This window comes from Brassica rapa, chromosome A09, assembly GCF_000309985.2.
Source record: "Brassica rapa cultivar Chiifu-401-42 chromosome A09, CAAS_Brap_v3.01, whole genome shotgun sequence".
Classification (NCBI taxonomy): Eukaryota; Viridiplantae; Streptophyta; class Magnoliopsida; order Brassicales; family Brassicaceae; genus Brassica; species Brassica rapa.
The window spans coordinates 33508166-33534194 of NC_024803.2; the positions used below are offsets into that span (position 1 = coordinate 33508166).

At 37.2% G+C, this 26029-nt stretch overlaps 4 protein-coding genes across 5 annotated transcripts; 3 read left to right on the plus strand and 1 right to left on the minus strand.

Moving 5' to 3' along the window:
* The first annotated feature begins 718 nt into the window (after nucleotides 1–718).
* On the plus strand, nucleotides 719–1913 carry LOC103848533 (30S ribosomal protein 2, chloroplastic). Its single transcript, XM_009125422.3, has 4 exons — nucleotides 719–1090; nucleotides 1164–1265; nucleotides 1338–1646; nucleotides 1727–1913. The coding sequence occupies exons 1-4, from the start codon at nucleotides 785–787 to the stop codon at nucleotides 1763–1765; spliced, it is 756 nt and encodes a 251-aa protein (XP_009123670.3). The 5' UTR covers nucleotides 719–784; the 3' UTR covers nucleotides 1766–1913.
* A 217-nt stretch (nucleotides 1914–2130) lies between these two features.
* On the minus strand, nucleotides 2131–25713 carry LOC103841152 (phosphoglucan phosphatase DSP4, chloroplastic). Of its 2 annotated transcripts, none has more exons than XM_009117675.3 (14): nucleotides 25479–25713; nucleotides 25293–25365; nucleotides 25156–25200; nucleotides 24940–25048; nucleotides 24674–24750; nucleotides 24503–24579; nucleotides 24323–24403; nucleotides 23979–24111; nucleotides 23756–23815; nucleotides 23414–23470; nucleotides 23212–23307; nucleotides 2728–2787; nucleotides 2528–2635; nucleotides 2131–2440 (listed from the first exon to the last, which is right to left on the minus strand). In XM_009117675.3, exons 1-14 carry the CDS (start codon nucleotides 25502–25504, stop codon nucleotides 2309–2311), a joined length of 1134 nt encoding a protein of 377 aa, XP_009115923.2. In that variant the 5' UTR covers nucleotides 25505–25713; the 3' UTR covers nucleotides 2131–2308. The 2 variants fall into 2 exon arrangements, with proteins under 2 accessions (XP_009115923.2, XP_009115921.1); XM_009117673.3 differs by lacking the exons at nucleotides 2131–2440; nucleotides 2528–2635; nucleotides 2728–2787 and adding exons at nucleotides 22374–22685; nucleotides 22773–22880; nucleotides 22973–23032.
* On the plus strand, nucleotides 9058–12657 carry LOC103841154 (replication protein A 70 kDa DNA-binding subunit A). The gene is made up of 10 exons (XM_009117677.3): nucleotides 9058–10277; nucleotides 10396–10669; nucleotides 10747–10837; nucleotides 10923–11047; nucleotides 11143–11224; nucleotides 11324–11441; nucleotides 11542–11699; nucleotides 11781–11895; nucleotides 11983–12168; nucleotides 12251–12657. The coding sequence occupies exons 1-10, from the start codon at nucleotides 10128–10130 to the stop codon at nucleotides 12440–12442; spliced, it is 1491 nt and encodes a 496-aa protein (XP_009115925.1). The 5' UTR covers nucleotides 9058–10127; the 3' UTR covers nucleotides 12443–12657.
* On the plus strand, nucleotides 20964–22156 carry LOC103841151 (30S ribosomal protein 2, chloroplastic). Its single transcript, XM_009117672.3, has 4 exons — nucleotides 20964–21333; nucleotides 21407–21508; nucleotides 21581–21889; nucleotides 21970–22156. Exons 1-4 carry the CDS (start codon nucleotides 21028–21030, stop codon nucleotides 22006–22008), a joined length of 756 nt encoding a protein of 251 aa, XP_009115920.1. The 5' UTR covers nucleotides 20964–21027; the 3' UTR covers nucleotides 22009–22156.
* Nucleotides 25714–26029: the final 316 nt, after the last annotated feature.

Genomic DNA, 26029 nt, shown 5'->3' on the forward strand with positions numbered 1-26029 from the left:
TTTATTTATACATTTTATTCATTAAGGTTTAAACGATATTAACCACTCTAACTTTCAACGTGAGAACTCAATTGCGAAAATTTACTTCGCAAATAATAGTTTTAAATTAAATAATTAAAAAAATTGTTTGATTGATATTTAATTATATAATTTATGTTTTTAACGTTTTACTAAAATATTTTTTCAGATAACAATACAATATATATATAGAAATTATCTTTTTAAATTATATTTTTAGATTTTGGATAATTCAACATTTCTGTTTTTAATTATATAATTAATAATTTTATTTAATTAATATTTAGTTATAGAATTTATATTTTTAACTTTTTACTTAAAGATTTTTTCAGATAACAATACAATATATACATAAGTTATCTTTTTTTTTAAATTATATTTTCAGATTTTGGATAATTCTTACTATTCTTCAAAATAATCAATTAAAATTTCGTTTTTATTTTTTAATTTATTTATACATTTTATTCATTAAGGGTATAAAAGATATTAACCACTCTAACTTTCAACGTGAGAACTTCATTGCAAAAATTTACTTCGCAAATAATAGTATAGATTCGTTCGTTTTTTTTTCGATTAATCTTAGTTCGGATAAATGTGTCTAAGCGGCCCATTAAATCATCTTGATCTGTATATTTTGCTAGTTTAGTAGGCCCACAATGGGAAGGCTCGGTTGGGCCCAATTGATTTAGGAGATGAAAGAAGTGAGAGAGAGGATAAGGTCTGAAAGCACAACACTTCTCTTGTTCTTGCTTCTCCTTCCGACACAATGGCTACGTTCCTCACACCTCTTGTTTCAATCAAACCTACAGTCTTCTCATTCCCGTCCCAATCCGTCACCTCCCCACACAGACAAACCAGTGTACTCTCACTCAAACCGTTTCCTTCTCTCGCGGGAGCACAGAGCTCCAGGGTGAGATTCATTCCCCACGCGGTGGAGACTGAAGAAAAACCCGCTTCAGACCCTAACGCAGAGTCCTCAAGGCGTGTCTACATCGGAAACATACCCAGAACTGTGGATAACGAACAGCTCTCAAAACTCGTCGAAGAACACGGCGCCGCTGAAAATGTTCAGGTTCTTGTCGCTGCATCAGTTTCTTTCATAGTTTTTATCATTAAAGATTGATGCTTTTGATTTGTCTCATCAGGTGATGTATGATAAGTATTCAGGAAGAAGCCGTAGGTTTGGATTCGCTACAATGAAATCAGTTGAAGATGCCAATGCTGTGATTGACAAGTTAAATGGCACTGTGAGCTTTCTTCTTCTCTTCTTTCACCATCTTCTGTAATAAAAATGACGAAAGGTTTGTTCTTTTTGTCAGACCATTGAAGGGCGTGAGGTGAAGGTTAACATCACGGAGAAACCTATAGCGTCATCATCGTCTCCTGATTTGTCATTGCTTCAGTCTGAGGATTCGGCGTTTGTAGATAGTCCTTATAAAGTGTATGTAGGGAATCTAGCAAAGACTGTTACTAAACAGATGCTTGAGAATTTGTTTTCTGAGAAAGGGAAAGTAGTCAGTGCCAAGGTTTCAAGAGTGCCTGGCACTTCCAAATCCTCTGGGTTTGGGTTTGTGACATTTTCTACACAAGAGGATGTTGAAGCTGCCATTTTGGCTCTAAACAACTCTGTAAGTTTACTTCATCTTTTCACCTATATAAACACAGAGTAGTGTGTAGAATCTATTTTTTGAATGTTTTAAACTTTCAGTTGTTGGAAGGACAGAAGATTCGGGTGAATAAGGCATAGTGTGAGAAAGAAGAGGAGTCCTTGCGCCATCATAAGAACATGAAAAGAATCTCTTTTTGTAATGCAAACATGTAGAGCTTAGTATCATCATCTTTGTATCTTTGTATCCTTTCTAAGATGAAAAAATGAAAGCATTTCTTTCTGATCATTTATACGCATCATAGATACACAGGATAGGCTGCTATCAATACGGCCACTATGTGCTACAGATTGACTTTAGCATTGGTGTTACACAATCTTGCTCATCTCTACAAATTAAGAGTATGATCATCCATAGACTTCTGTCTTAATACATTCTCAAGAGTGCTGATTAAGAAATGTATTTCTGAAAAGGACTACCTTAAGCTTCACATTGTGAAAGAATATAGTTGAAAAAAACAAACATTTAAAGTCTTAATGTAATACATTATACTTGAACATGGTACAACTAACTTCATGTTTTTCTTTTGCTATAAACATAACTTTACGTATGAACAACATAAAGCATTTTATTTGTTACTAGTAAGGGGTACATTCACAGAGTTACAAGGATGCTCTCAACACTCAAACCTCTGCCTCAGAACAAGTCTCCAAGAACTGGACTAGTTTCAAGCGTTCGTCCTCAAGAAGCTCAGGGTCTTCCTTCGTCAACCTCTCTCTAGTTGCTCCATCCACGCTAGTCGGATCATACACTACCTGTTTCATTATAACAGCAATGTCACAGCATCAACTCCATCATCAAAACTTGTTCAAGTCTATGTTAAGAGAAAAGAGACATTTTACTTTTGCGTAGTTATTGGTATGACCATCTTTGTTAGGTCCTGTAAACGGCTCTTGCTCATTGTGTGTCCATTCCCCATCTATGATATATTTATATTCAAACTGTCCTTCCTGCATTTCAGAATTATAGCCATGGTTAGAAAATGCTAATACAAAAAAGGTAGACACTAATAAGCTTTCTAGCTCATTAAGAAAAAACTCACAGGCAATTCCCTCTTTAGGCTCCAGAATCCTGTTCCCTTGTCCAGTGTCAGAGGTATCCTCTGCACAGATGGTGAATGCATTATATACATTCTCTCAAGTAGTTTGAACAATCATAGGCTTTTCTTAGCATAGAAATGAGAAATGTGCATATGCTAGATTTCAATCATCTACCATACTTTTAAAATCAATGAATCAAGAAGATATTTGATTTGACTTATAATAAGAGCCATACTCACCCCATCCGATGTAAAGGCCAGATATTTCTACCGTGGAGAATATTAGCGTAATGTGTTTGTGTATGATCTCACAAGTAACTGATGAACTCAAAGATTATAGAACTCTAACTTTATTAGCTTAAGAAAATCACTCAAAACTTAAGCTCTCACAAATAATCTCTAAACTCACAAGTTCATGGCACAACTCACCATCTTCTTATATTGAGACTTAGTTCCTAAACTCATTAGGAAAACACTTTTATTCTATATATGTTTATCTTTAACTAGGATAAGGATAACTTGTATCCTAAGTTAACTTCAAGTTTATCTCCAACATTCACTCTCTTAAACTTGAAGTCACCATCTTTCAACTCTTTCACTCCCACTAGCTCTCTCATCTCTGCAAACTTTAATCTTCCCAAGGCTTTGGTTAATATATCAGCTTTCTGGAGGTTTCCGGCGACGTGCTCTACTTCGACCTGATTGTTGTCAATACACTCTCTAATGAAATGGTATCGCTTATGAATGTGTTTACTTCGCCCATGGAACACAGGATTCTTGGTCAAGGCTTTGCAGATTTATTATCTATGCGAATCATCACCCTCTCAATCGGTTTCTCTATTACTTCAGCAAGTAACTCCTGCAGCCAGATGGCTTGTTTAGCTGCTTCAGTTCCAGCCATGAATTCAGCTTCGCAGGAGGATAAGGCGACTGTTTCTTGCTTTTGTGAGCACCATGTTATAGGACAATCATTCAAATAAAACAGGTGACCCGTAGTATTCCGTCCATCATCAGCATCCACATTATGACTACTGTCACTGTAGCCTATCAATGTTGAGTTGCTCGAGCGTTTGAAGTCTAGACCAAAAGCGTATGTTCCCTTAACATACCGTAATATCTGCTTTAAGGCTGCAAAGTGTGACTCCTTTGGCTCGTGCATATATCTGCTTAACACTCCTACTGCGAATGCCAAATCTGGTCGGGTGTGTATTAGATAGCGTAAGCACACTATGACTCGACGAAAGTCCTTCTCATCCACGCTAGACTCGTCTTGAGCTTTAGACAGCTTCAGGCCTGCATCCATGGGAATTTGCGTCGCATTTGCTTCAATCATACTTGTCTCTTCCAAGATTTTCTTTGCATAAGCTTCCTGTTTTATTGTGATACCACCCTCGTACTGCAGAACCTCGATACCAAGGTAGTGGGTTAGTAGACCTAGGTCTGTCATCTCAAACTTTGCCGCCATATTCTGTTTAAAACCTTCTATCAATTCAAACTTTGAACCGGTTATGAGTAGATCGTCGACATAAACAGCCACGAGTAGCAAGTGTCCATCCTTCCTCATTCGATACAGCGACGGTTCTTTAGAACACTTGATGAACTTAAGATCTTCAAGGACTCTGTTCAGCTTTTCGTTCCACGCTCTCGGAGCTTGCTTCAACCCGTAGAGTGCCTTCTTTAGTTTATACACCTTCTCTTCGCTTCCCTCAACTATGTAACCCTTAGGTTGGCTTACGTATACATTCTCTTTCAAATCTCCGTGTAAGAACGCGGTCTTTACGTCGAGGTGATGCACCTGCCAATTGTTAGAAGCCGCCAAAGCAATGATGAATCGAACTGTCTCTATTCGAGCGACTGGTGCGAAAACCTCTTCGTAGTCTATTCCATGTCGCTGTATGTAACCTTTTGCGACCAGTCTCGACTTGTGTTTGTTGATGGTGCCATCTGAGTTGCGTTTCACCTTAAAAATCCACATCAAGCCTATGGCTTTGGCTCCTGCGGGAAGGTCTACTAAATCCCATGTTCTGTTTCTTTCTATAGATGAGATCTCATCATCACACGCATCCTTCCATACTTTCTCTTCTATTGCATCTTCAAACTCGTATGGCTCTTCGTTCAAAAGAAGTAGCAGCTTTTCTCCTTCAATCTCTGCTAGATATATATAGTCATCAAGATAGGCTTGTCTCTTGCTGATGCGTGTTGATCGTCTAACCTCTGTTTGAGCGTTCTCTGTTTCCTCTCCGATCGGCACTTGTGACTCTTCTTCCCCTTCTTCCTCATCTTCATCGACTGTCTCATTCTCATGAGTACTTTCAGAGTGATCATCTTCTCTCATACCATTATTGCCATATTCTCCAAACGATATCTTAAAGCTTCCAGGTTCGCTTGAAGCATCTTTCGTGGGTCTAGTCCAATCCCATCCTTTGCTCTCGTCGAAGACAATATCTCTGCTTACCACGAGCTTTCGGCTATCTAGATCAAATAGACGGTATGCCTTAGACCCTGGTTCCGTGCCTAAGTGTACTAGAGCTCTGCTCCTGTTATCTAGCTTCCGCAGGTGAGGCGTTTCAGCCTTGGCATATGCAATACATCCGAAAATCTTCAAGTGTTCGATGTTTGGCTTTCATTTCTTAAGAGCTTCAAACGGTGTTGAAGTCTTTAGCACCTTGGTTGCAACTCTATTTATGAGATAGGTCGAGTGTCTAACCCCCTCTCCCCACAAATAGTTAGGAACCTTCATCCCCTTAAGAATGCTTCTGGTCATTTCCATTAAGGTCCGGTTACGACGTTCTACCACACCGTTTTGCTGCGGAGAGTATGGAGCTGTAAGATGTCGATTGATTCCTGAAGCTTCACAGTAGATTTTGAATTCGTTTGATGTGAATTCACCTCCTCTGTCGGTTCTCAAGGTTTTGATTCTTTCTTTTGTCTCTCCTTCCACCATGGTTTTAAACATCTTAAACTTCTCGAAAGCTTCACTTTTCTCCGTTAAGAGTATTGACCACATATAGTCTCCATGTACGAGTTCCAACGCCTTCTCGGCTCGAAATGTTGTTGACTTTGGGAATGAGTGCCTTGCTTGTTTGCCAAGCAAACATGACTCACATGTCTCACTCTCGAAAGAAAGCTTTGGTAATCCTACTACAAGTTGCTCCTTCATCATTAGTTTCATTGCGCTTGCTCCAATATGTCCCAACCGGGCATGCCATCTGCTTGACTCCTCTTGAGTACTTAATTTAAGGCACTTTGTGTCGACAATATCCATTAACACCTTGTAAAGGCGATTTGCTGATCGTTGAGCTTGCACAATGAGCTTCCCTTCTTTATCATGGAGAGTAAGATATCCTCCTCTCATCTTAACTTCACAGCCAGATTCAGTTGCTTGCCCAAGACTAATGATGTTGCTCTTAAGATCTGGTATATAGTAGACATCAGCGAGGACTTTCTTTGCTCCGTTTTGACTTATGAAGAGTATTGAGCCTTTCCCTTTGATGTCTATTCGGGAATCATCTCCAAATCTCACTTTCCCTGTCACTGTTTCATCAATAGTCTAAAAGTATTCTTTTCCCGTCATATGGTTGCTAGCACCATTGTCTAAATACCATATCCTATCAGAACCAACTTCAAAATCCATAGGTTTCACATTCTTTTCATTCAAGAACACAACTTCATGCATAAGTAGACCGTCAGCTTCTTGCGTCTCATCCGTTTTGTTCTCATACGCTTCTTGAAGTTTCAGCAGTCTGTCGGGACAGCTGGAGGCGAAGTGTCCGGTCTTATCACACCTGAAGCATGCAATTTTAGAAATATCGAACTCACGATAGTATCTACCACGACCTCTACCTCTACCAAACGATCTTCCTCCTCGACCTCCTCTGTTTCGATACTCATTGCTGCCGTAGTCACGATTTGATTGTTGATTATCTGAATTTGCAAACATTAGTTTGTTTTGATCCTCTTGACCATCTGTCTCATCTTCAGCAATCCGTTCCTCGTATGCTTTCAGACGTCCAACTATATCCTCAAAAGTGTTTATATTGAGATCAAGAACTTGCTCTAACGAGGCCACAATATGTATGTATTTTTTCCGCGGCAAACTCGAGAGGAATTTCTTAACCAACTTTGGTTCATCAAGGTTTTCCCCCAACGCTGCAGACTTAGATGATATTTCGGATAGCTTACCGACAAAGTCATCGATAGACTCGGTTTCCTTCATCTTCAAGCGATCAAATTCTGCTTTGAGAGTTTGCAGGCGGGCTTCCCTGACTCTATCTGCTCCAAGGTGACGAGCTTTTATAGCATCCCAGACCTTCTTCGCGGTATCTAGTTCTCCCACTTGTAATATCAATGCTTCCGGGATAGATTGAAAAATAAGAGCTATGGCCATATCATTCTTCTCATCATCGGATGTCTCTGTCTCCACAATCTCCCAGACCTTATGAACTTTAAGAAGAATTTTCATACGAATGGTCCATACTGTGTAATTTGCAGCGCTTAACATTGGACACTTGATCGATGGAGATCCATCTTTTGTTTTGGTAGTCACGATTGAAAGATCTCCCATCTCTCGATTTCGGTTTCAGAATTTTTGCTCTGATACCAATTATTAGCGTAATGTGTTTGTGTATGATCTCACAGGTAACTGATGAACTCAAAGATTATAGAACTCTCACTTTAATAGCTTAAGAAAATCACTCAAAACTTAAACTCTCACAAATAATCTCTAAACTCACAAGTTCATGGCACAACTCACCATCTTCTTATATAGAGACTTAGTTCCTAAACTCATTAGGAAAACACTTTTATTCTATATATGTTTATCTTTAACTAGGATAAGGATAACTTGTATCCTAAGTTAAAATGTCGTTAATTATTTTAGTTTTCCACTTAATTCGGATAACATATAGGAACCTGTTTATATATCCAAGAAAATTTCAAATCCAATTTGGTTATAGTTTTTTTTTTTTTTTTTTTTGACAGCAAGACATTTACAGACTCATATTGACTCTGTAAACCAATTGGGTAACTCTGCATCCATGTGAACGACGAAAGACGGTTGCTTTCTAGCACTACGTGCTAAGCTGTCCGTCCGTTGATTCTCCGTCCGAGGTACATGAACAATATCTGAGTTGAGGAAACTTCTCCGAAGAAGCTTGATATCTTCCAGATAACTTTCAAAAGCTGGCTATTCTGCTGGTTCCGAAACCATCTTCACCAATTGAGAACAATCCGTTACAAACGTAACCTGAAACTGTCGTAAGTTCTTCATACATTTCATTGCCCAAATCAAAGCTTCCAATTTGGTTATAGTTTTCCGGATAATTTCGATATCTATACTATTATTTATGAAGTGATTTAGCTTATTTGTCATGATTTCCATGATTTTAGGTAATTTTGCTTATTTGTCGAGTTTTGATTAGGTTTAAATTGAGTCATTACTTTATTAATAATTTAAGTTGAGTCCATAATTTATTAATTTAGATAATATAACTATAAAATATGTAGATATATAATTATATTGATTTTGCTTATTTGTCATGTTTTCCATGATTTTAGTCAGTTTTGTTTATTTGTCATGTTTTTATTATGTGTTACCTTAGTCATTGATTTATTAATTAAATGTCCTAAATATCATGATAATTATATATTAAAATGTACTTTAAAAAAATATTAGTATACATATCCGCAAAATAGGTTCGGGTTTATTAATTATTTTAAATATCATGATAAATATATAGATATCAAAATAAAAAAATTAATAATAATATTAATTAAACTAATGATTTATCCTAAAATCATGGAAAAAATGACAAGTAAGCAAATTAGCTAAAAACATGGATAAGATGACAAATAACCCAAATCACTTCATAAATAATAGTATTGATATCTGTAATGAATTTTAGATATAATTAAAAACGAATTTTATTTAATAATATTTAAATCTATATGTTGTATTAAAATTCTTATTTTCTTATTTGTCATATTTATTAGGTTTTAAGCTTTTATATTGCTCATTGATTTATTATTAGTTTTTAACAGAGTATTTATTAATTTTCACAAAACTCGTAATGAATTTTATATATAATAAAACACGAATTTTATTTTAATAATATTAAATTTATATGTTATATTAAATAATTAATTATAAACTCAATAATAAAATGAGAAAAAGACTATGCTAGCACCAAACCAAGTTTATGTTCCCAAACTAGCATTCAAGGCTCAAGCACAAAAATATGTTTCATTAAAGAGGTAAATATACACTTATACCTCTTGGGTTAATTAATCCAAACCTTAGGGTTTAGAGTTAAGGGGTGGGGTTTTGGAATTAGGATTTAAAATGAAGAAAAATGAACAAAATAAAATTTATTTTGAAGAATTGAAACAATGAAAAAAATATGAATTTTTGCTCAATTTGTTCCTTATCAAAATTGCATAGGAAAATTTTTTCTTATAAATTTATTCCTCCCTGGGGAATTTAGAAGAAAAAAGTGGGATCTACCTTTCAATAATTTGACTAAAATTTCAACATAACTGATATAAATTTTGAGAAACAAAGAATTCACCATAATATTTTTCTTTCAACATGTTCACCAGCTAGAGTTTTATTATGCCAATTTTTGAATTAATAAGATATAAAATAATAACTATTCGTAAGATGATTATGCCCGCATGTGCGGGCAAAACACCTAGTATATTTTTATAATAGTTCTGATTTTATAGAGAAAATTTGAGTAATTCGAATTTTTGGATAAAATAACAGGTAATTAAGATAATTAAAATATTTTAAATAAAATAAAACATTTGGTAATCAATTTATGAATATGGTCATATAAAATTTAATACTTTTAGGTATATAAACTGTATTTTGGTGTCTATACAATTCTCAGTTTGGTTTCATATCTATCTATACTAATAAAGTCAGCTTTTTTATCTCCATGGGGGGAATAATGACATTTGTCACCTGCTGATTTGTTCTAATTTTCGTATTGGGCTTTATTGCATAAACTGTGTTACGTTTTTTGGTGGTGTAGACGTGTTGGACTTTTTAAGTGTAAAATATCTTCTGTTTTGTGTCCGACCCGTTTCATAAATTATTCAGGCCCGGTAAGGACTTGCGACGTCTAGGTCGAACCTTCCTCCCACAGACGCCGTTCTCTGCAGATGAAGACCATTGATAGCTCTGTGGCCGTTTCAACGTTTCATGTTACTCATCTTTATTGTTTCTTATCTTTATTTCCTCTCAAATCGTAATTACCCCACTATTCCGCATTGAATCCGACTCTTCCGCTTCCATTGTTGCTCAGTAGAGCTTCAGGTATAAATACCTCCTCATCCAGTCATGGTCATTACAGCTACGACAAGAATCAGAAAGTCACTTTTTTCAAGTTACGGTTATTACAATGGCGAATTCTCGAGTACTTCTTGCCGATTTGAAAGCAGGTCGCTGTTCAAACGTTGCGGAGGTCCGGCTGCTCAGGTTCTGGGAGGCCAGAAATGTTAGGAAAGGGGGAGAGCTGATGAGTGTTGATATGCTCTTTGTTGATGAAAATGTAAGGATCATAGCATAAATTTGTTTCCCAGTTTATTTCATTAAGATTTGTTTAGTTTTATGCCGTTTGCGATTGTTACATAAACATTGTCCTCACTTAAATTTTTTTTCCCTGATAGTCAACGCTAACGCAAGGATCGGTTGGGGCGAACCATCAGCTAAGGTTCAGAGATCGTCTCAGTGAAGGCTCTCTCTACACGTTAACCGGATTTGACGTCACACGCAGCAACACGAATTTCCGTTTGTCTGATGCTCCTTTCTCGATCCGGTTCAATGAAGGAACCGAACTTGATAAGATTCCAACGTCTGTTAGGCCCATACCTACGGAGCTTTTCAGGTTCATGCCATACAGCCAGATACTTGAGCTCGCAAACACTGGCAAGCAGCTTCCCGGTATGTAATTTTATGTTTAGTAGTTTGTACGGTTCTGTTATAGCATGTGCTAACGTAAACCCATATATGTTGATCAGACATAATAGGGGAGTTGAGTGCAATCAGGAGCACAATCACAGACCGTTTACCAGGGGCACGGCGTGTCATGCTAACTCTGCTTCTTGAAAGGTTTTCGCTTTTTTATGAACACCATTTTAGATTGAATCTTCGACCGCATAGCATTAATTAACTTTTCATTATTCATTCTCTGCAGTGGTGAGAACGTTTGTGTGAGTATGTTTGACTCTATGGCTCTTGCCTTTCATACCAAACTTGACAGTTATGGGAGGGAGCCCAGAGTTATAATTGTTACTAGCGTCAATCCTAAGATAGTTGGTGGTATGTCTTTTTTTTGTTACATGTTATTGGTTGCATCCAATTGTCTTTTTGTTTTTGACTTAAGTCTTATTATTTGACTCTATGTTTTTTGTCAGGTCGTCTGTTTTTGAATGGTACTTCCGGCACACATCTTTACTTTGACTCTGAGACATCCGCCGGAAAAGAATTGTTTGACACGTACGTCTCATAGTTTTACTTAGATTTACACAATTTGATGTTGTTGCAAGTAGAGCAAGTCTTAGATTTACTGATTTGCTGAACGTCTTCTCTTTTTAGGTTGCCAGGTCATGGGGCAGACCCAGGATCATCTATTTCGAAGGTCGTTCATGCACAGAAGGTTGAGCCAATGACAATCTCCGAGCTTAACAAGTTCATTACCACTGCTGATTCACAGGTGCATTATCCTTTCTTATATCTACAAGTTGCAAGTTTTAAATTAATGAAACATGTTGAGCTTATTCTTGTGATTGAACTGCATCTTCAACACTTGACAGATAATAGAGTTTCTTTGCACCGCTGAGGTCACTGGTATCCAGCTAGATGACGGTTGGTGTTATATTGGCTGCTCCGGTTGCTCAAAGAAACTTATCCGGGAGATATCCTCTTTCACATGTGTTTCATGTAATGAAACTAATGCTGTTGCTGCTCTTAGGTTAGTAAGATTTGGCTTGTGTGTATTAATCATATTTAAAGTATATCATCGAGTTCAAGTCACTAACGTTGTATAAGATAGGTACCGAGTGAAGTTGTCTGTGTCAGACCACACTGACAGCGCATCTTTCCTATCTTTTGATATGGAAATGGCTAAACTAACTAACATTCAAGCTTCTGAGGCTGCTCAAATTGTGGTATGACCTTTCATCAACCCCTCACCAATACTTGCTGATATGGCTGTTGCTATAGATATTTATAGAACAATGTTTCTCGGTGTCCAGGGGATTGGTGTTGATGCTCAGGTTGACACGGAGCTTCCTCGGTCTCTTGCTGATATTGTTGGAAAGACCTACACCTTTCAGCTCAAATTGAATGATTTCAATTTCTCCTCCAAGCACCAAACATTCACCATCTCTCGCATCTTTCCGGAGCGACTGCTTGCACCCATGCCTGCCTTTGTCGTTGCTGTGTGTTTCTAATATGTAGTTAAATATGTTATTGTTTCCAGTGTCTTCAGTAATTAATATATTTTTTTTTCGTCCTTTATAGGAAGGAGCAGATGTTCCCGACGATGCACCTCCTGAGATAGTGGCTCAACCACCAAATGCCAACGTTGGAACCACTTCCACTGGAGCAGACAGTCCAGCTTCAACTGATGCTTCAGCTGCTAAACGTCCACCAACGGCCAAGGACCAAGATGATGTTGACAAGACTGCCCCAAAGAAGGCACATGTGGAATGAGTCCATTGCTCCAGCTTGAACAACCACACCTGCTTCAGTTTCTAATTATGCTCTACTTTTTTCATTTCTCCTTTTGAACTATCTCGCTTTGTCTTTTAAGGTGTTGTGTCATGCTTTTGTGTTTTTTTTTTGTGGTTGTGAACTATTTCGATTTGGCTTTTAAATGAATGTGGTTGTTCGTTTTATTTTATAAATCTACACCTCTTCTTATATCATTGTACTTATCAAGACTTAGAAATTTTCATATGATTTGGAGATTTTGCAAAGTTGTTGTAGACATAACAGATCTAAGAAACGGTTAGGACATTTATAGTTTCCCTTTTGAACTATTATATAACACTAGATTTTGACCCGCGCAGGCGCGCGGGTGTATATTTTGAAAAATATGTTGATATTTGTTTTTCATGTAATTATTAGGATTTGGAAAAATGAATCCGAAGAACATAACCAATACCGATCCAAAGATATAGTACCAAACCCAAACATAAATTGATTAAATATTCTAATTATTCAAAATTTTGTTATTTAGAGAACCGAATCTGATCCGAACCGAAGTATTTAGGTATCCGAATTTATCTAAAAATAGATTTATAAACTTATATATATTAATTATTTTTAGATTTAACGTATATAAAACATCAAAAATGATACTTTTAAATTGGTTTAAATACTTGAAAATATATATAGATAGTCAAAAGTAAATATCTGAAATAGTTAAACTATACTCAAATCACCAAAAATACTTAAAATAATTATTGATTTCGTATCCAAAATTTTAAATCAAGCCAATTGATATGTTAAGTTTAAGTATTATGACATATGTTATTCAAATTTATACGTAATATATTATTTATATACATTTTGAGAAATTTAAAATATATAATGATTTAAGACTTTAAAAATAATTTAAATTAGTTATCCAAACCCAAACCAAACCCGCAAAGATCCAAATCGAACTCAAACCAAAATTTAGAAACATTCTAATAAGGCTGAAATCTTTGACCCCGAAAACCCAAAATACAAACCGATCAGAACTAAACCCGTATGGGTATCCAAAAGCCCATCCCTAGTCATTATTATATATCGTATTTTGTCATCATATAATTAATCGTATTTTATATGTATCATCATATAAGTAATCATATAATTAATAGTATTTTATACATACCATCATATAAATAATTACATATATTATATTTTTAAAACTTAATATGAAATATGAAAACCATAATTTGAGTTGGTATTTCAAATTGGGCTTTGTATTATATTTTTCTTATATATATTGACAATATTTTTTTATAATGGTTATTGAAAAATAGTTTAGTAAAAAATTCATTTTTGAATATATGTATATTTTTGAATCAATTTTTGATATAAATCAAATTTGAATTATTATTTTGATTTGAAATATGTATATAAAGTTTAAATTTTGTTTTATGGTTAGTTTAGAAAATTTTTTTTTAGGAAATTAGATTGATCCATTTTGGTATATTTTAAAAGTGGCCTAGATAACTTTCAATTTTAAAAAAAAACATAAGCCCATTACTTTTTTTCTTAATACTACTATCCTTGTTTTCAAACAAAAATATTTTTTTTTAAAAGACTGCAATCCATGTTTCCAAACACTCCAAATTTTTAAAAGTCCTATTCAAGTCTCCAAACACTTCAATTTTGTACTTGAGTTTTAATAAGATAGATAACAGATATAACTGACAAACGGGTTTTGTTTTTGTGACCATGACAAAATTGCTAAGTACATGGTTTAGTGATTTTCATGTGATTGGGAACTATTTCGCTTTGAAAAAATTTCATAACAAAATTGCAAAGTACATACTTAAATTTTTCCTCATCGAGTTTGAAAAATTTGCATGGTTTTTGTGACTTACTTTGCATTTATAGTATACTTTACTAAAATATATATAAGTTACTCTGCAACAAACACAAAAACAAAAATATTAGAACAAGATTGTCCAGCGTTCCCGTGCTGTACAAGCAACTAGGAAAAAAAAACATTGCCAGGAAGAACTGTCTCAGGCAAGGAGCACAACGACAAGGAAAAGCATATTAGACTCCTCACCTTTATAAATTCGTTATGGAGTTTTTTCAGACGTGACTTTTGAATACACTTACCAAGAACAAACATATTAGAGACCTATGTAGAAGGAAAGCTTAGCCATACTGTGACTGCATACTAACCAAATGTCTTGCTCCTTTAATTAATAGTAACTGTAGAATAGTGTCTATACAACTCCCATTCAGTTGCAAATGTAAAGTTATTTCAATGGCCAGCCGTTACAGACGTACACGCCTATTCTTCATCCTTACTGTTCTAATGCAACCTTTCTCTCTACGAAAGCTTAGTCAATAACGTTTCAGAAGTCATGGTAAAGACTCAAGATGAAGGTAAAACAAAAGCTAAAAGAGGGAGACCTTTCAAAAATCTTAATATCTCTGAAGCTTCTACAGCATCATCATCATCTACAGCGAAGAAAACCCATAAGAAAAAGAATGGTTAGTCCTAAACAAACTTCTTCCTTCTCTGTATTATGACTAACTCTAATCCTTTAAACTCGGATCATACAGCACCTGATCTAGAGAGACCTTGGTTTCAAGAGCAATATCTATCACTCACACCAGGCCTCTTTGTCGGCGAAATATCAGATGTAGCTCGCTCCAATGGTAAATCCTCTGTTATGCTTTGAAGTAATTCAATTTCTTTCCACATATTCTTTCACCCAATTTCCGGTACTCTTTTATACTCACAGTGGCTAATGGAAGACTGGCAAGACAAAGAAGACTTGCAATCCGCAGAAGCAAACGTGACAAGTTGCAACGGCCAGGCAAGCTAAAAACATACAAATACTTTGCAAAGCTTCCAACTGAGTTTAACAAAAATAACTAACATTTTTTTTTAAAACAGCAACTCTTACTGCAAGTGGAAGCCGTCAAGGTATTATAAATCTACCTGGTCATGTTACTCATACTTTCCAGTACAATTGTGTGACTCAGACAAGATTTTTGAAATGGCAGTGAGGAGACGAAAACCAGATGTGAATAATTGGGAGTTGGTAACATGCTCTGCTTGTCAAGCTATTGTTTGGATTGGTGAGGCTGTGGTGCAGGAGACACGAAATTCCCCCAGGATGTTTAGCATATGCTGTCAGCAAGGCCGTGTGAAGCTGCCACCTAGACGTCAGCCACCATCACCTTTGAAAGAGCTGTTTGATAGACCCAGTTTTATGCTACAGATTTGAGTGGCTAATGGAATGTTATCATTCACATCGATGGGTGGTCAGATTGACCACACTGTGACAGGCACTCCTGGACCCTTCGCATTTAGGCTCCATGGGCAGACTCACCACAGGATTGGCTCTCTCCTCCCACCTGAAGGCAATGCTCCTCAGTATCTGCAGATGTATATAGTGGACACAGAAAATGAAATAGCAAACAGAAAGAAGGCTTTCAGCAAAGGTACATCCTCTGTGGAGATTGATGACAGTTTGATAGCTGATTTAATCAAAATGTTGGATGAGAATAATCACCTGGCCAAAACTTTCCGTCATGCAAGAGATCGTCTTTTATCCGGTGATGCAGTTGAGTTCAGTCTCACCTTAGTAAATCAGAAGCATAGAGGGAGGCAATATGACTTGCCAACAGCTGGAGAGATTGGTGGCCTGATAATTGGTGATTTCAATTCACAAATGGCAGGTAAAGACATTGTGCTTGAGTACAAATCAGCAAAGCTCCAGAGGATAAGCGATTTACACCCTCTATTTATGAGCCTTCAGTACCCATTACTCTTTCCATATGGAGAATACGGTTATGACGAGAAAATACCCTATGATGTGTCTGTCAACTCTAAGATAAAAAGAGAATACATGACAATGAGAGAATACTATGCTCACCAGATCCAAACTAGACCATCTGAGGGTATGACTATCATCAAGTCAGGAAGGCTACTACATCAGTATATTTTTGATACTTACACTGCAACAGAGCAGGAGAGACTTCGGTTTATCAGACTTAACCAGAAGAAACTGCGAGCTGAATTATATACAAATGTCTGTGACGCCTTAGACAGTGGAGATACAGATGCTGCGCACATAGGGAGAAAAGTCATACTGCCTTCTTCATTCACTGCAGGACCCCGCTATATGTCTGAGAAGTATCAAGATGCCATGGCTCTTTGTCGATTTTATGGTAACCCCAACCTTTTCATCACATTCACAGCAAACCCAAATTGGGTTGAACTGAAAGAGCACATGGACGCCTATGGAGGTGGCTCGCCCAACAATAGACCAGACCTTGAGTGCAGAGTTTTTAAACTTAAGCTTGACGAAATGATGTCAGACCTTAAGAAAGGTGTTTTCTTTCCAAAAACGGTTGCAGGTATATTATAAGCTACGTTATATTCATACTTGTGGTATCCATGTCATACTTTACTCAGTTTCTTGACTAACAAGGTATTTTTATGCTATAAATTCAGTAGTCTATACGATCGAGTTTCAAAAACGGGGACTTCCCCACGCCCATATTCTTCTTTGGTTCGAAGGATTTAGAGGGGAGGCCACAGCTGCAGATATTGATCAGTACATATCAGCTGAGCTCCCTGACAGAGACACAGACAGAGAGGGTTTCGAGTTGGTTGAGAGGCACATGATTCACGGACCGTGTGGAAAAAGACGGCCACTGTCACCCTGCATGGAGAAAGGAGAATGCACAAAGAAGTATCCTAAGGCCTACTCAAACAACACAAAGATTGATAAATCTGGCTTTGTTGTTTACAGAAGACGTGTTCAGAGCAACGCCTACGTTTTGAAAGGAGCTGTGGAGCTAGACAATCAATACGTGGTGCCTTATAGCCTAGCACTCCTCAAAAAATATCAAGCCCATATCAATGTTGAGTGGTGCTGCAAGACCAGTGCTATTAAATATCTTTTCAAATACATAACTAAGGGGGTGGATCGAGCACTTCTACTGCTTCAGGAGAAGGGGAAGAGCAAAGAAGAGATAGAGAAGAAGAAAAAGCACCTTGAGCTTGATGAAATAGACAGATTTCAAGAGTGCCGTTATATTTCAGCATGTGAGGCCTCATGGAGACTGTTTTCTTTTCACATCCACCACAACCAGCCTTCAGTGATGAGACTGGAACTTCACCTTCCAGGGAAGCACAGGGTTCTAATTGATCCCACTAAGAGTTTAGAGGAAGTTCTCTCAAGAGAAGATATCGAGAAAACAATGCTCACTGCGTATTTTGCTGCAAACGCCAAATATGAAGAAGCAAGGGAGCTTACGTACATTCAGTTTCCATCCCGGTTTGTCTACCACAGTGACATAAAAGAATGGACACCACGGAAGCAGGGTACAGCAATAGGTCGAGTCCCCTATGTCCACCCAGCTGCAGGCGACTTATACTACCTTAGAATCATCGTCAATGTTGTTAAAGGAGCACTTGGTTTTGAACACCTCGCCACTGTAGGCACTACAACATTTGAGGAGTATTGGGATGCCTGCTATGCGCTTGGCTTATTGGACGACGATAATGAATGGCATGATGCTATAGTTGAGCCATCTTTCTGGGCAACAGGTCGTCAACTAAGGAGGTTATTCATCACGATCTTGATCTATTGTGAGGTTGGAAACCCTCTCAAGCTTTGGAATCATGTGTGGAACATCTTGGCTGAGGATATTTTGTATATGAAACAGAGGGAATTTCATTTTCCAGGCTTGATTCTACAGGACGAGGAGTTGAAGCAGTATACATTAATGGAGATAGAAAGACTCCTCAAAGAGAATGATAAATCACTGGCTGATTTCCCTGGCATGCCAAAACCAAATACCAGTGTTCTTCAGGAGATATCAAACACAGTTCTCCGGCATGAGCTCAACTATGACACTGAAAAAGAAGCTGCAGAGCATGACAAACTTTTTACCACGATGAATGAGGACCAGAAAAGCATCTACACCTCTGTTATAGATTCTGTCAACAATAAATCTGGCCAGTTGTTCTTTGTTTATGGGGCTGGGGGAACCGGGAAGACTTTTTTATACAGAACTATTATTGCAAAACTTCGATCAGTTGGTAAAGTGGTGATACCAGTGGCATCAGCTGGGATTGCAGCATTGTTATTACCAGGAGGAAGAACAGCGCACTCCCGCTTCAAGCTTCCTCTCAAATTGAGCGAAACATCTCTCTGTGAGATTAAATATGGTTCTATGTTGGCAAATCTGATCTCCAAAACAGACTTAATCATATGGGACGAGGCTCCTATGGCTCACCGACAAACGTTTGAAACGTTGGACCGCACACTTAGAGACCTACAAGCTATGGAGGATCCAGCAGCTGCTGATAAACCTTTTGGTGGAAAGACAGTTCTTCTTGGGGGGGATTTCAGACAGATTTTGCCTGTTATAACTCAGGGTTCTAGGCATGACACAGTCAGAGCTTCTATCAGTAAGTCCTACCTCTGGCCCTTTGCACAAGTCCACACTTTATCCATCAACATGAGACTGAGCCAAGCTGACAAAGAATTTGCAAAGTGGATACTCGAAGTTGGTAATGGAACAGCGCCAACTGTGGCAACAGAGGGTAGTTGTGGAGAGGAAAGTGAGCAGGTTCTAATAGGAGAGGAGTTCATGATTCCGATATCTGATCATCCCCAACAGGCTATCTCAGATGCTGCTTATCCAGACTTCATAAAGAATTACTTAAACCGGACCTATTTAACAGAAAGAGCTATCTTAGCACCCACAAACGCCAGTGCCAATGAGATCAACTCCTATCTTCTGTCTAAGGTTCCATCCGCAGAGAAAGAGTATTTGAGTTCAGACAGTGTTGCTTTCGAGAGCACACCAGAGGAGGATTTTACAAATAATTACACTCAAGAATACTTAAACTCACTAGAGTTTCAAGGTTTGCCACCGCATAAACTATGTCTGAAGGTTGGTGCTCCTGTGATGATGTTGCGCAATCTGGACCAGTATAATGGGCTATGCAATGGAACACGAATGGTTGTTTCACGGTTGGGCCACAGAGTTCTAGAGGCTGAGCTTTTAACAGGGACTCATGTTGGAGACAGAGTGCTTATTCCGAGGATACAGTTATCCCCAACAGACAGTATACATCCTTTTACTTTTCGCAGAAGGCAATATCCAATTAGGCTGTGTTATGCGATGACAATAAATAAGAGTCAAGGTCAGAGTCTGAAACAGGTTGCACTCTACCTTCCTAGACCAGTTTTTAGTCATGGCCAGCTGTATGTTGCTCTCTCACGAGTCACTACTCCAGAAGGATTGAAGATACTTGATGACAGTGAAGGCACGACAAGAAAAGACGTTGTTACTAATATTGTCTACCGAGAGATATTCAGCAATCTCCAGACCAGTAAGTCACTTACAACCAAACCCTGATCAATATACTTCTACCTAAAAACATTATATACGAACCTAATCTTCACTCTGATCGTTACAGGAACAGCATAGGATCCCGTCCAGTACGTAATACCACAGAAGACAGGAACTGACGGTTTTCATGAGATGATGTGGTGAACCAATATTTAGATTACTCTTTTTTCAAATTGGCAGACAATTTTTTAAGTCACAGACTCGACCATTCTAAACACCAGATGTTTCTTACTTTTTATGCAACATGTTTGTCTCGCGACCAAATATCTTAGTCTCGCAAATACCAATTACAGTCAAAATCCTTAGCCTATCTAGCAAGCTCTATATTAATATTACGACACCGTAATAAAGACTTTGTTAGAGAAATTTTGTTTCAGATTTTTTAAAAAAGTCAGTTTGTTAGAGTTTTACAAAGTTCTAGGACATTTAAATAAATCCAATAACTTTATAAAATAAAACCATGAATAAATAAAAATACACTCACAATATTTGAATCCACCGTCATTAAACCCGTGTGCAGATAAAGGAATATTTAATCAATCATACCAAATTACTAAACCAAAAAAACCAACCTTATCAGAATACCTTGCGGAACACGTCACAGAATTTAAGCAAATCCCTACGATCATTCTATAAGAGAAAACGTCAAATCTTCATAAAAAAGGCAAGCTGGAATCACCAATCTGTCCTTCCGGATCCTTTCAATATAGTATTACAGTAACCCCAAAATATAAACACTTTCATTACACTAACTTCCCCTAAAGACCATACCAATTTCAACACTTTTTAAACATGACGAACCTTTCAACAACACTCATCTATATACACTCCTAACAACTAAATACCAGAACACAAGATTTTGAAAACTGATTCAAATCAAATATCCGAACCCGGCGCGTAGCGCCGGAAAACCCCTAGTAGATATATAATTTGTTCAGATATATATATGAAATTCACTAATTCAGTTCGTTTTTTTTCCGATTAATCTTAGTTCGGATAAATGTGTCTAAGCCTACTTAGGCCCATTAAATCATCTTGATCTGTATATTTTGCTAGTTTAGTAGGCCCACAATGGGAAGGCTCGGTTGGGCCCAATTGATTTAGGAGATGAAAGAAGTGAGAGAGAGGATAAGGTCTGAAAGCACAACACTTCTCTTGTTCTTGCTTCTCCTTCCGACACAATGGCTACGTTCCTCACACCTCTTGTTTCAATCAAACCTACAGTCTTCTCATTCCCGTCCCAATCCGTCACCTCCCCACACAGACAAACCAGTGTACTCTCACTCAAACCGTTTCCTTCTCTCGCGGGAGCACAGAGCTCCAGGGTGAGATTCATTCCCCACGCGGTGGAGACTGAAGAAAAACCCGCTTCAGACCCTAACGCAGAGTCCTCAAGGCGTGTCTACATCGGAAACATACCCAGAACTGTGGATAACGAACAGCTCTCAAAACTCGTCGAAGAACACGGCGCCGCTGAAAATGTTCAGGTTCTTGTCGCTGCATCAGTTTCTTTCATAGTTTTTATCATTAAAGATTGATGCTTTTGATTTGTCTCATCAGGTGATGTATGATAAGTATTCAGGAAGAAGCCGTAGGTTTGGATTCGCTACAATGAAATCAGTTGAAGATGCCAATGCTGTGATTGACAAGTTAAATGGCACTGTGAGCTTTCTTCTTCTCTTCTTTCACCATCTTCTGTAATAAAAATGACGAAAGGTTTGTTCTTTTTGTCAGACCATTGAAGGGCGTGAGGTGAAGGTTAACATCACGGAGAAACCTATAGCGTCATCATCGTCTCCTGATTTGTCATTGCTTCAGTCTGAGGATTCGGCGTTTGTAGATAGTCCTTATAAAGTGTATGTAGGGAATCTAGCAAAGACTGTTACTAAACAGATGCTTGAGAATTTGTTTTCTGAGAAAGGGAAAGTAGTCAGTGCCAAGGTTTCAAGAGTGCCTGGCACTTCCAAATCCTCTGGGTTTGGGTTTGTGACATTTTCTACACAAGAGGATGTTGAAGCTGCCATTTTGGCTCTAAACAACTCTGTAAGTTTACTTCATCTTTTCACCTATATAAACACAGAGTAGTGTGTAGAATCTATTTTTTGAATGTTTTAAACTTTCAGTTGTTGGAAGGACAGAAGATTCGGGTGAATAAGGCATAGTGTGAGAAAGAAGAGGAGTCCTTGTGCCATCACAAGAACGTGAAAAGAATCTCTTTTTGTAATGCAAACATGTAGAGCTTAGTATCATCATCTTTGTATCTTTGTATCCTTTCTAAGATGAAAAAATGAAAGCATTTCATTCTGATCATTTATACGCATCATAGATACACAGGATAGGCTGCTATCAATACGGCCACTATGTGTTACAGATTAACTTTAGCATTGGTGTTACACAATCTTGCTCATCTCTACAAATTAAGAGTATGATCATCCATAGACTTCTGTCTTAATACATTCTCAAGAGTGCTGATTAAGAAATGTATTTCTGAAAAGGACTACCGTAAGCTTCACATGGTGAAAGAATATAGTTGAAAAAAACAAACATTTAAAGTCTTAAATGTAGTACATTATACTTGAACATGGTACAACTAACTTCATTTTTTTCTTTTGCTATAAACATAACTTTATGTATGAACAACATAAAGCATTTTATTTGTTACTAGTAAGTGGGTACATTCACAGAGTTACAAGGATGCTCTCAACACTCAAACCTCTGCCTCAGAACAAGTCTCCAAGAACTGGACTAGTTTCAAGCGTTCGTCCTCAAGAAGCTCAGGGTCTTCCCTCGTCAACCTCTCTCTAGTTGCTCCATCCACGCTAGTCGGATCATACACTACCTGTTTCATTATAACAGCAACGTTACAGCATCAACTCAATCGTCAAAACTTGTTCAACTCTTTGTTAAGAGAAAAGAGACATTTTACTTTTGCGTAGTTATTGGTATGACCATCTTTGTTAGGTCCTGTAAACGGCTCTTGCTCATTGTGTGTCCATTCCCCATCTATGATATATTTATATTCAAACTGTCCTTCCTGCATTTCAGAATTATAGCCATGGTTAGAAAATGCTAATACAAAAAAGGTAGACACTAATAAGCTTTCTAGCTCATTAAGAAAAAACTCACAGGCAATTCTCTCTTCAGGCTCCAGAATCCTGTTCTCTTGTCCAGTGTCAGAGGTATCCTCTGCATAGATGGTGAATGCATTATATACATTCTCTCAAGTAGAGTTTGTACAGTCAGACTTTTCGTTTGCATAGAAATGAGAAATGTGCATATGCTAGATTTCAACCATATACTATACTTTTAAAATCAAATGAATCAAGAAGATATTTGATTAGACTTATAATAAGAGCCATACTCACCTGTCCCCATCCGATGTCAAGGCCAGATATTTCTACTGTGGAGAAACCCTTGTCTTTCAGTGTCAGAGTAACAGTCTTCTTCTTGAGTCCTGTGAGCTTTTATGTCCCCGGAAACAATAGTCAGGAATCAATGAACTAATCAATATCTGTTGTAACTTATGCTAGAAAATGAAATTGAGAAGCTACAAACATGTTGACTTACAATGTCAATTGTTGCATTTCTGATAGCATCCAGCTTTGGAAAGCATGTTCGTTTGCTCTGCCATAAATTGTCACAGATGGTTTGCTTAGACCAGTGTTAGGTGTGCCTCTTTGAAGAATAAGATGTCTAGAGATACTATACTATTTAATCAACTAGCCCAATATGTAGTCTTGAGTGCTATTTTCTAAGTAGATATTACTACAAAATGTGCCTCAACTTGTTTAGAGCACATAATATAACACAGTCAATAACACTAGTTCAATATGTTGGGCTAATCAATAAAGGTACCAGGAAAAATCATGTGTAGGGAACAGAAACCAGAAGTACCCATAAGCATCTTACCATAAGTATTTTATGCGCTTCCATAAGTTTATAGCCTTGCACCCAGAACATGTATGTCAACTGTCAAATTGAAAATTAATACCCATTCTCAGTATTAGTCAGCAAAAGGTCAACACTTGTTCATTCCCTCATCATCCAACCAAAGAAGCACAATAATTATGACAACAACTATCTGCAACAGTCTTAAATCATTGTTTCATTGGAAGACTCAACAGCAACATACCGCAACAGCAGGAGCCCTTCCCATTCCAGCAGTGCAGTGAACGTATGTAACTCCTCCATTACGCTTAACAGCTTTGTACAGTGTACTAACCACAGCAGGTAGACGCATTCTCAAATCAAATGCATCAAAGTCTCTGTTACACCAAATATTCACATCAAAAGTTAAGAGTGAATGCTTTACAGGGGAATTATTTTATTCATGTCCTCATGAGCATCCTTGTATTATGTGAAATGGGATGACAATGGTTCCCAGTCTTTAGCAGTAGAGACAAACAGTAACAATAGCATAATGAGTTAATGACTAACTTCCTTCAAATCGTCTAGTTGCATTACCAAAGGCTATACCTTATCTCGCAGCGAATATGTTCAATATCAGTAAATGTCTTAGCATATGCTTGAATGCTCCTTATATCTACTCCAAAATATCTGCAAGTATCATTGGTCACGGCACACTACATATCATTTTCTCCAAATTTGAAAAAACATAAGAATGAACATAAAAAAGAGGGGGATTTGGAAGGATACTCCAAGTCAGGATCTTGTTGCAAGCAAAATATGGTTTTAACTCCAATTTTACGGAGCTTGTCAACATCTTCAGGAGTCTATAAGCAAACAAAGCGGATCAGAGCAGATAGTAAAAATAGTATTAACAACAAATTTCAATAGTTAACACAAGGAAGGATGAAAAATTGAAACCTGTAAGCAAGATCCACAGATTAAATCTGGACGAAGAAAGTTGTAGTTCATTCCTAACTCGTGCCTGTAGGTTAATACTGAGATGAAAAGGCATAGCAACCAATCAGTGACTGAAGTGCATGATTAAGAGGAACAAGAAAGGTCACTTTGAAGAACTAGTCTAGATGATAACACCATAATACAATCTAATCATTAGAGTTTCCATGGTGAACATACATATATATATATATATATATATATATATAAGTAGAATGTAAAAAGCATACCAGCACCCATTTTTTGAGTCATGTCTTGGCTATATTCATCAGATTTCTCTTCCTCCTCCTTGGAAACACCACCACTCATATCTGTGCTGGATTTCGAATCTGATACCGCCTACACTCAAAACAGAATATGTTTACACTAGTTTCAAACATAGCAATCAACAATATGTTAAAAAAAAATAACGAATCTGGTCAAACATTATGTAACCATTAAGCTACCTGTAAAACAAGTCGCAATTTAGGATCATTGGCTCTGATGGGAAGCTGCAAAACAAGTTTCAAGAAAGTTAAAAATAAAGGAAGAATGAATGAATCTTTATTACTCAAACGAGTAAATAGATGAAGTAGTGTGGTACCAGCATCTTCAAAGAAGACGAAGAAGGATCTCTCTGATTGCCCCCAAAGCCCAACAAAGGTGAGACTGAAGATCTGAAAACAGTAACGATCATCAACACAAAGTCGAATCAAATAACTCAAAAGAACAACAGGAAATATACAGTTTCTGGAAAGCAAGAAGAAGAATGAATGAGTGAATACATTACCTAGGAAGATTCTGAAGGCAATTCATCTTTTAGAGAATGTATCAGATAAGTGAAGCTTGCTCACTCACTCAGTGTCGATAAAGATCTGTGATGGTAAGAGTCTAATTTCAATTAGGATCAAGACAAAGGATATATAGGACCCACCACGCTCAGGGAAAGCTAATCGCTTTTTGTTTTGTTTCGTACGTAAAGGGGTGGACAATAACATCAAAGAAGCTCATACTTTTTTTTACTTTTAAATCATAAAACAAAACACCCTCTTTAACCCGTAACACTTCTGACCGCAAATAAACGGACACTTCAGCTAAACTGTACTTTATTTTGTTTCTAGATTGAGATTTTATGTTTACGGGCTTAAATCGTTCCGGGTCCACAATCTCCATGTGTCACACCAGCTTACCTTTAAGTTTTGTTTTGTAGGATCTTGGAGGATGGATCTCACTGAATATTTTCTTAGATATTTGATATTTCTAACTAATGAATGTATCACTGTTTTTGATATTTTATCGCCTCTAAAAGGGACAGCTTGATAGTAGGGACCATTCACATGA

What these genes read in the sequence shown, in the direction of transcription:
- LOC103848533 (XM_009125422.3), top strand. Translation starts at nt 785, where the DNA reads ATGGCTACGTTCCTCACACCTCTTGTTTCAATCAAACCTACAGTCTTC. An exon ending in GCGCCGCTGAAAATGTTCAG is followed by an intron (nt 1,091 to 1,163) that starts GTTCTTGTCGCT and finishes TTGTCTCATCAG; the next exon opens with GTGATGTATGATAAGTATTC. An exon ending in TTTTGGCTCTAAACAACTCT is followed by an intron (nt 1,647 to 1,726) that starts GTAAGTTTACTT and finishes TTAAACTTTCAG; the next exon opens with TTGTTGGAAGGACAGAAGAT.
- LOC103841154 (XM_009117677.3), top strand. Translation starts at nt 10,128, where the DNA reads ATGGCGAATTCTCGAGTACTTCTTGCCGATTTGAAAGCAGGTCGCTGT. An exon ending in CACTGGCAAGCAGCTTCCCG is followed by an intron (nt 10,670 to 10,746) that starts GTATGTAATTTT and finishes TATGTTGATCAG; the next exon opens with ACATAATAGGGGAGTTGAGT. An exon ending in TGCCTGCCTTTGTCGTTGCT is followed by an intron (nt 12,169 to 12,250) that starts GTGTGTTTCTAA and finishes CGTCCTTTATAG; the next exon opens with GAAGGAGCAGATGTTCCCGA.
- LOC103841151 (XM_009117672.3), top strand. Translation starts at nt 21,028, where the DNA reads ATGGCTACGTTCCTCACACCTCTTGTTTCAATCAAACCTACAGTCTTC. An exon ending in GCGCCGCTGAAAATGTTCAG is followed by an intron (nt 21,334 to 21,406) that starts GTTCTTGTCGCT and finishes TTGTCTCATCAG; the next exon opens with GTGATGTATGATAAGTATTC. An exon ending in TTGACAAGTTAAATGGCACT is followed by an intron (nt 21,509 to 21,580) that starts GTGAGCTTTCTT and finishes TCTTTTTGTCAG; the next exon opens with ACCATTGAAGGGCGTGAGGT.
- LOC103841152 (XM_009117675.3), bottom strand. Translation starts at nt 25,504, where the DNA reads ATGAATTGCCTTCAGAATCTTCCTAG. An exon ending in GACTCAAAAAATGGGTGCTG is followed by an intron (nt 24,751 to 24,939) that starts GTATGCTTTTTA and finishes TTTTCATCTCAG; the next exon opens with TATTAACCTACAGGCACGAG. An exon ending in CAACAAGATCCTGACTTGGA is followed by an intron (nt 24,404 to 24,502) that starts GTATCCTTCCAA and finishes TGATACTTGCAG; the next exon opens with ATATTTTGGAGTAGATATAA.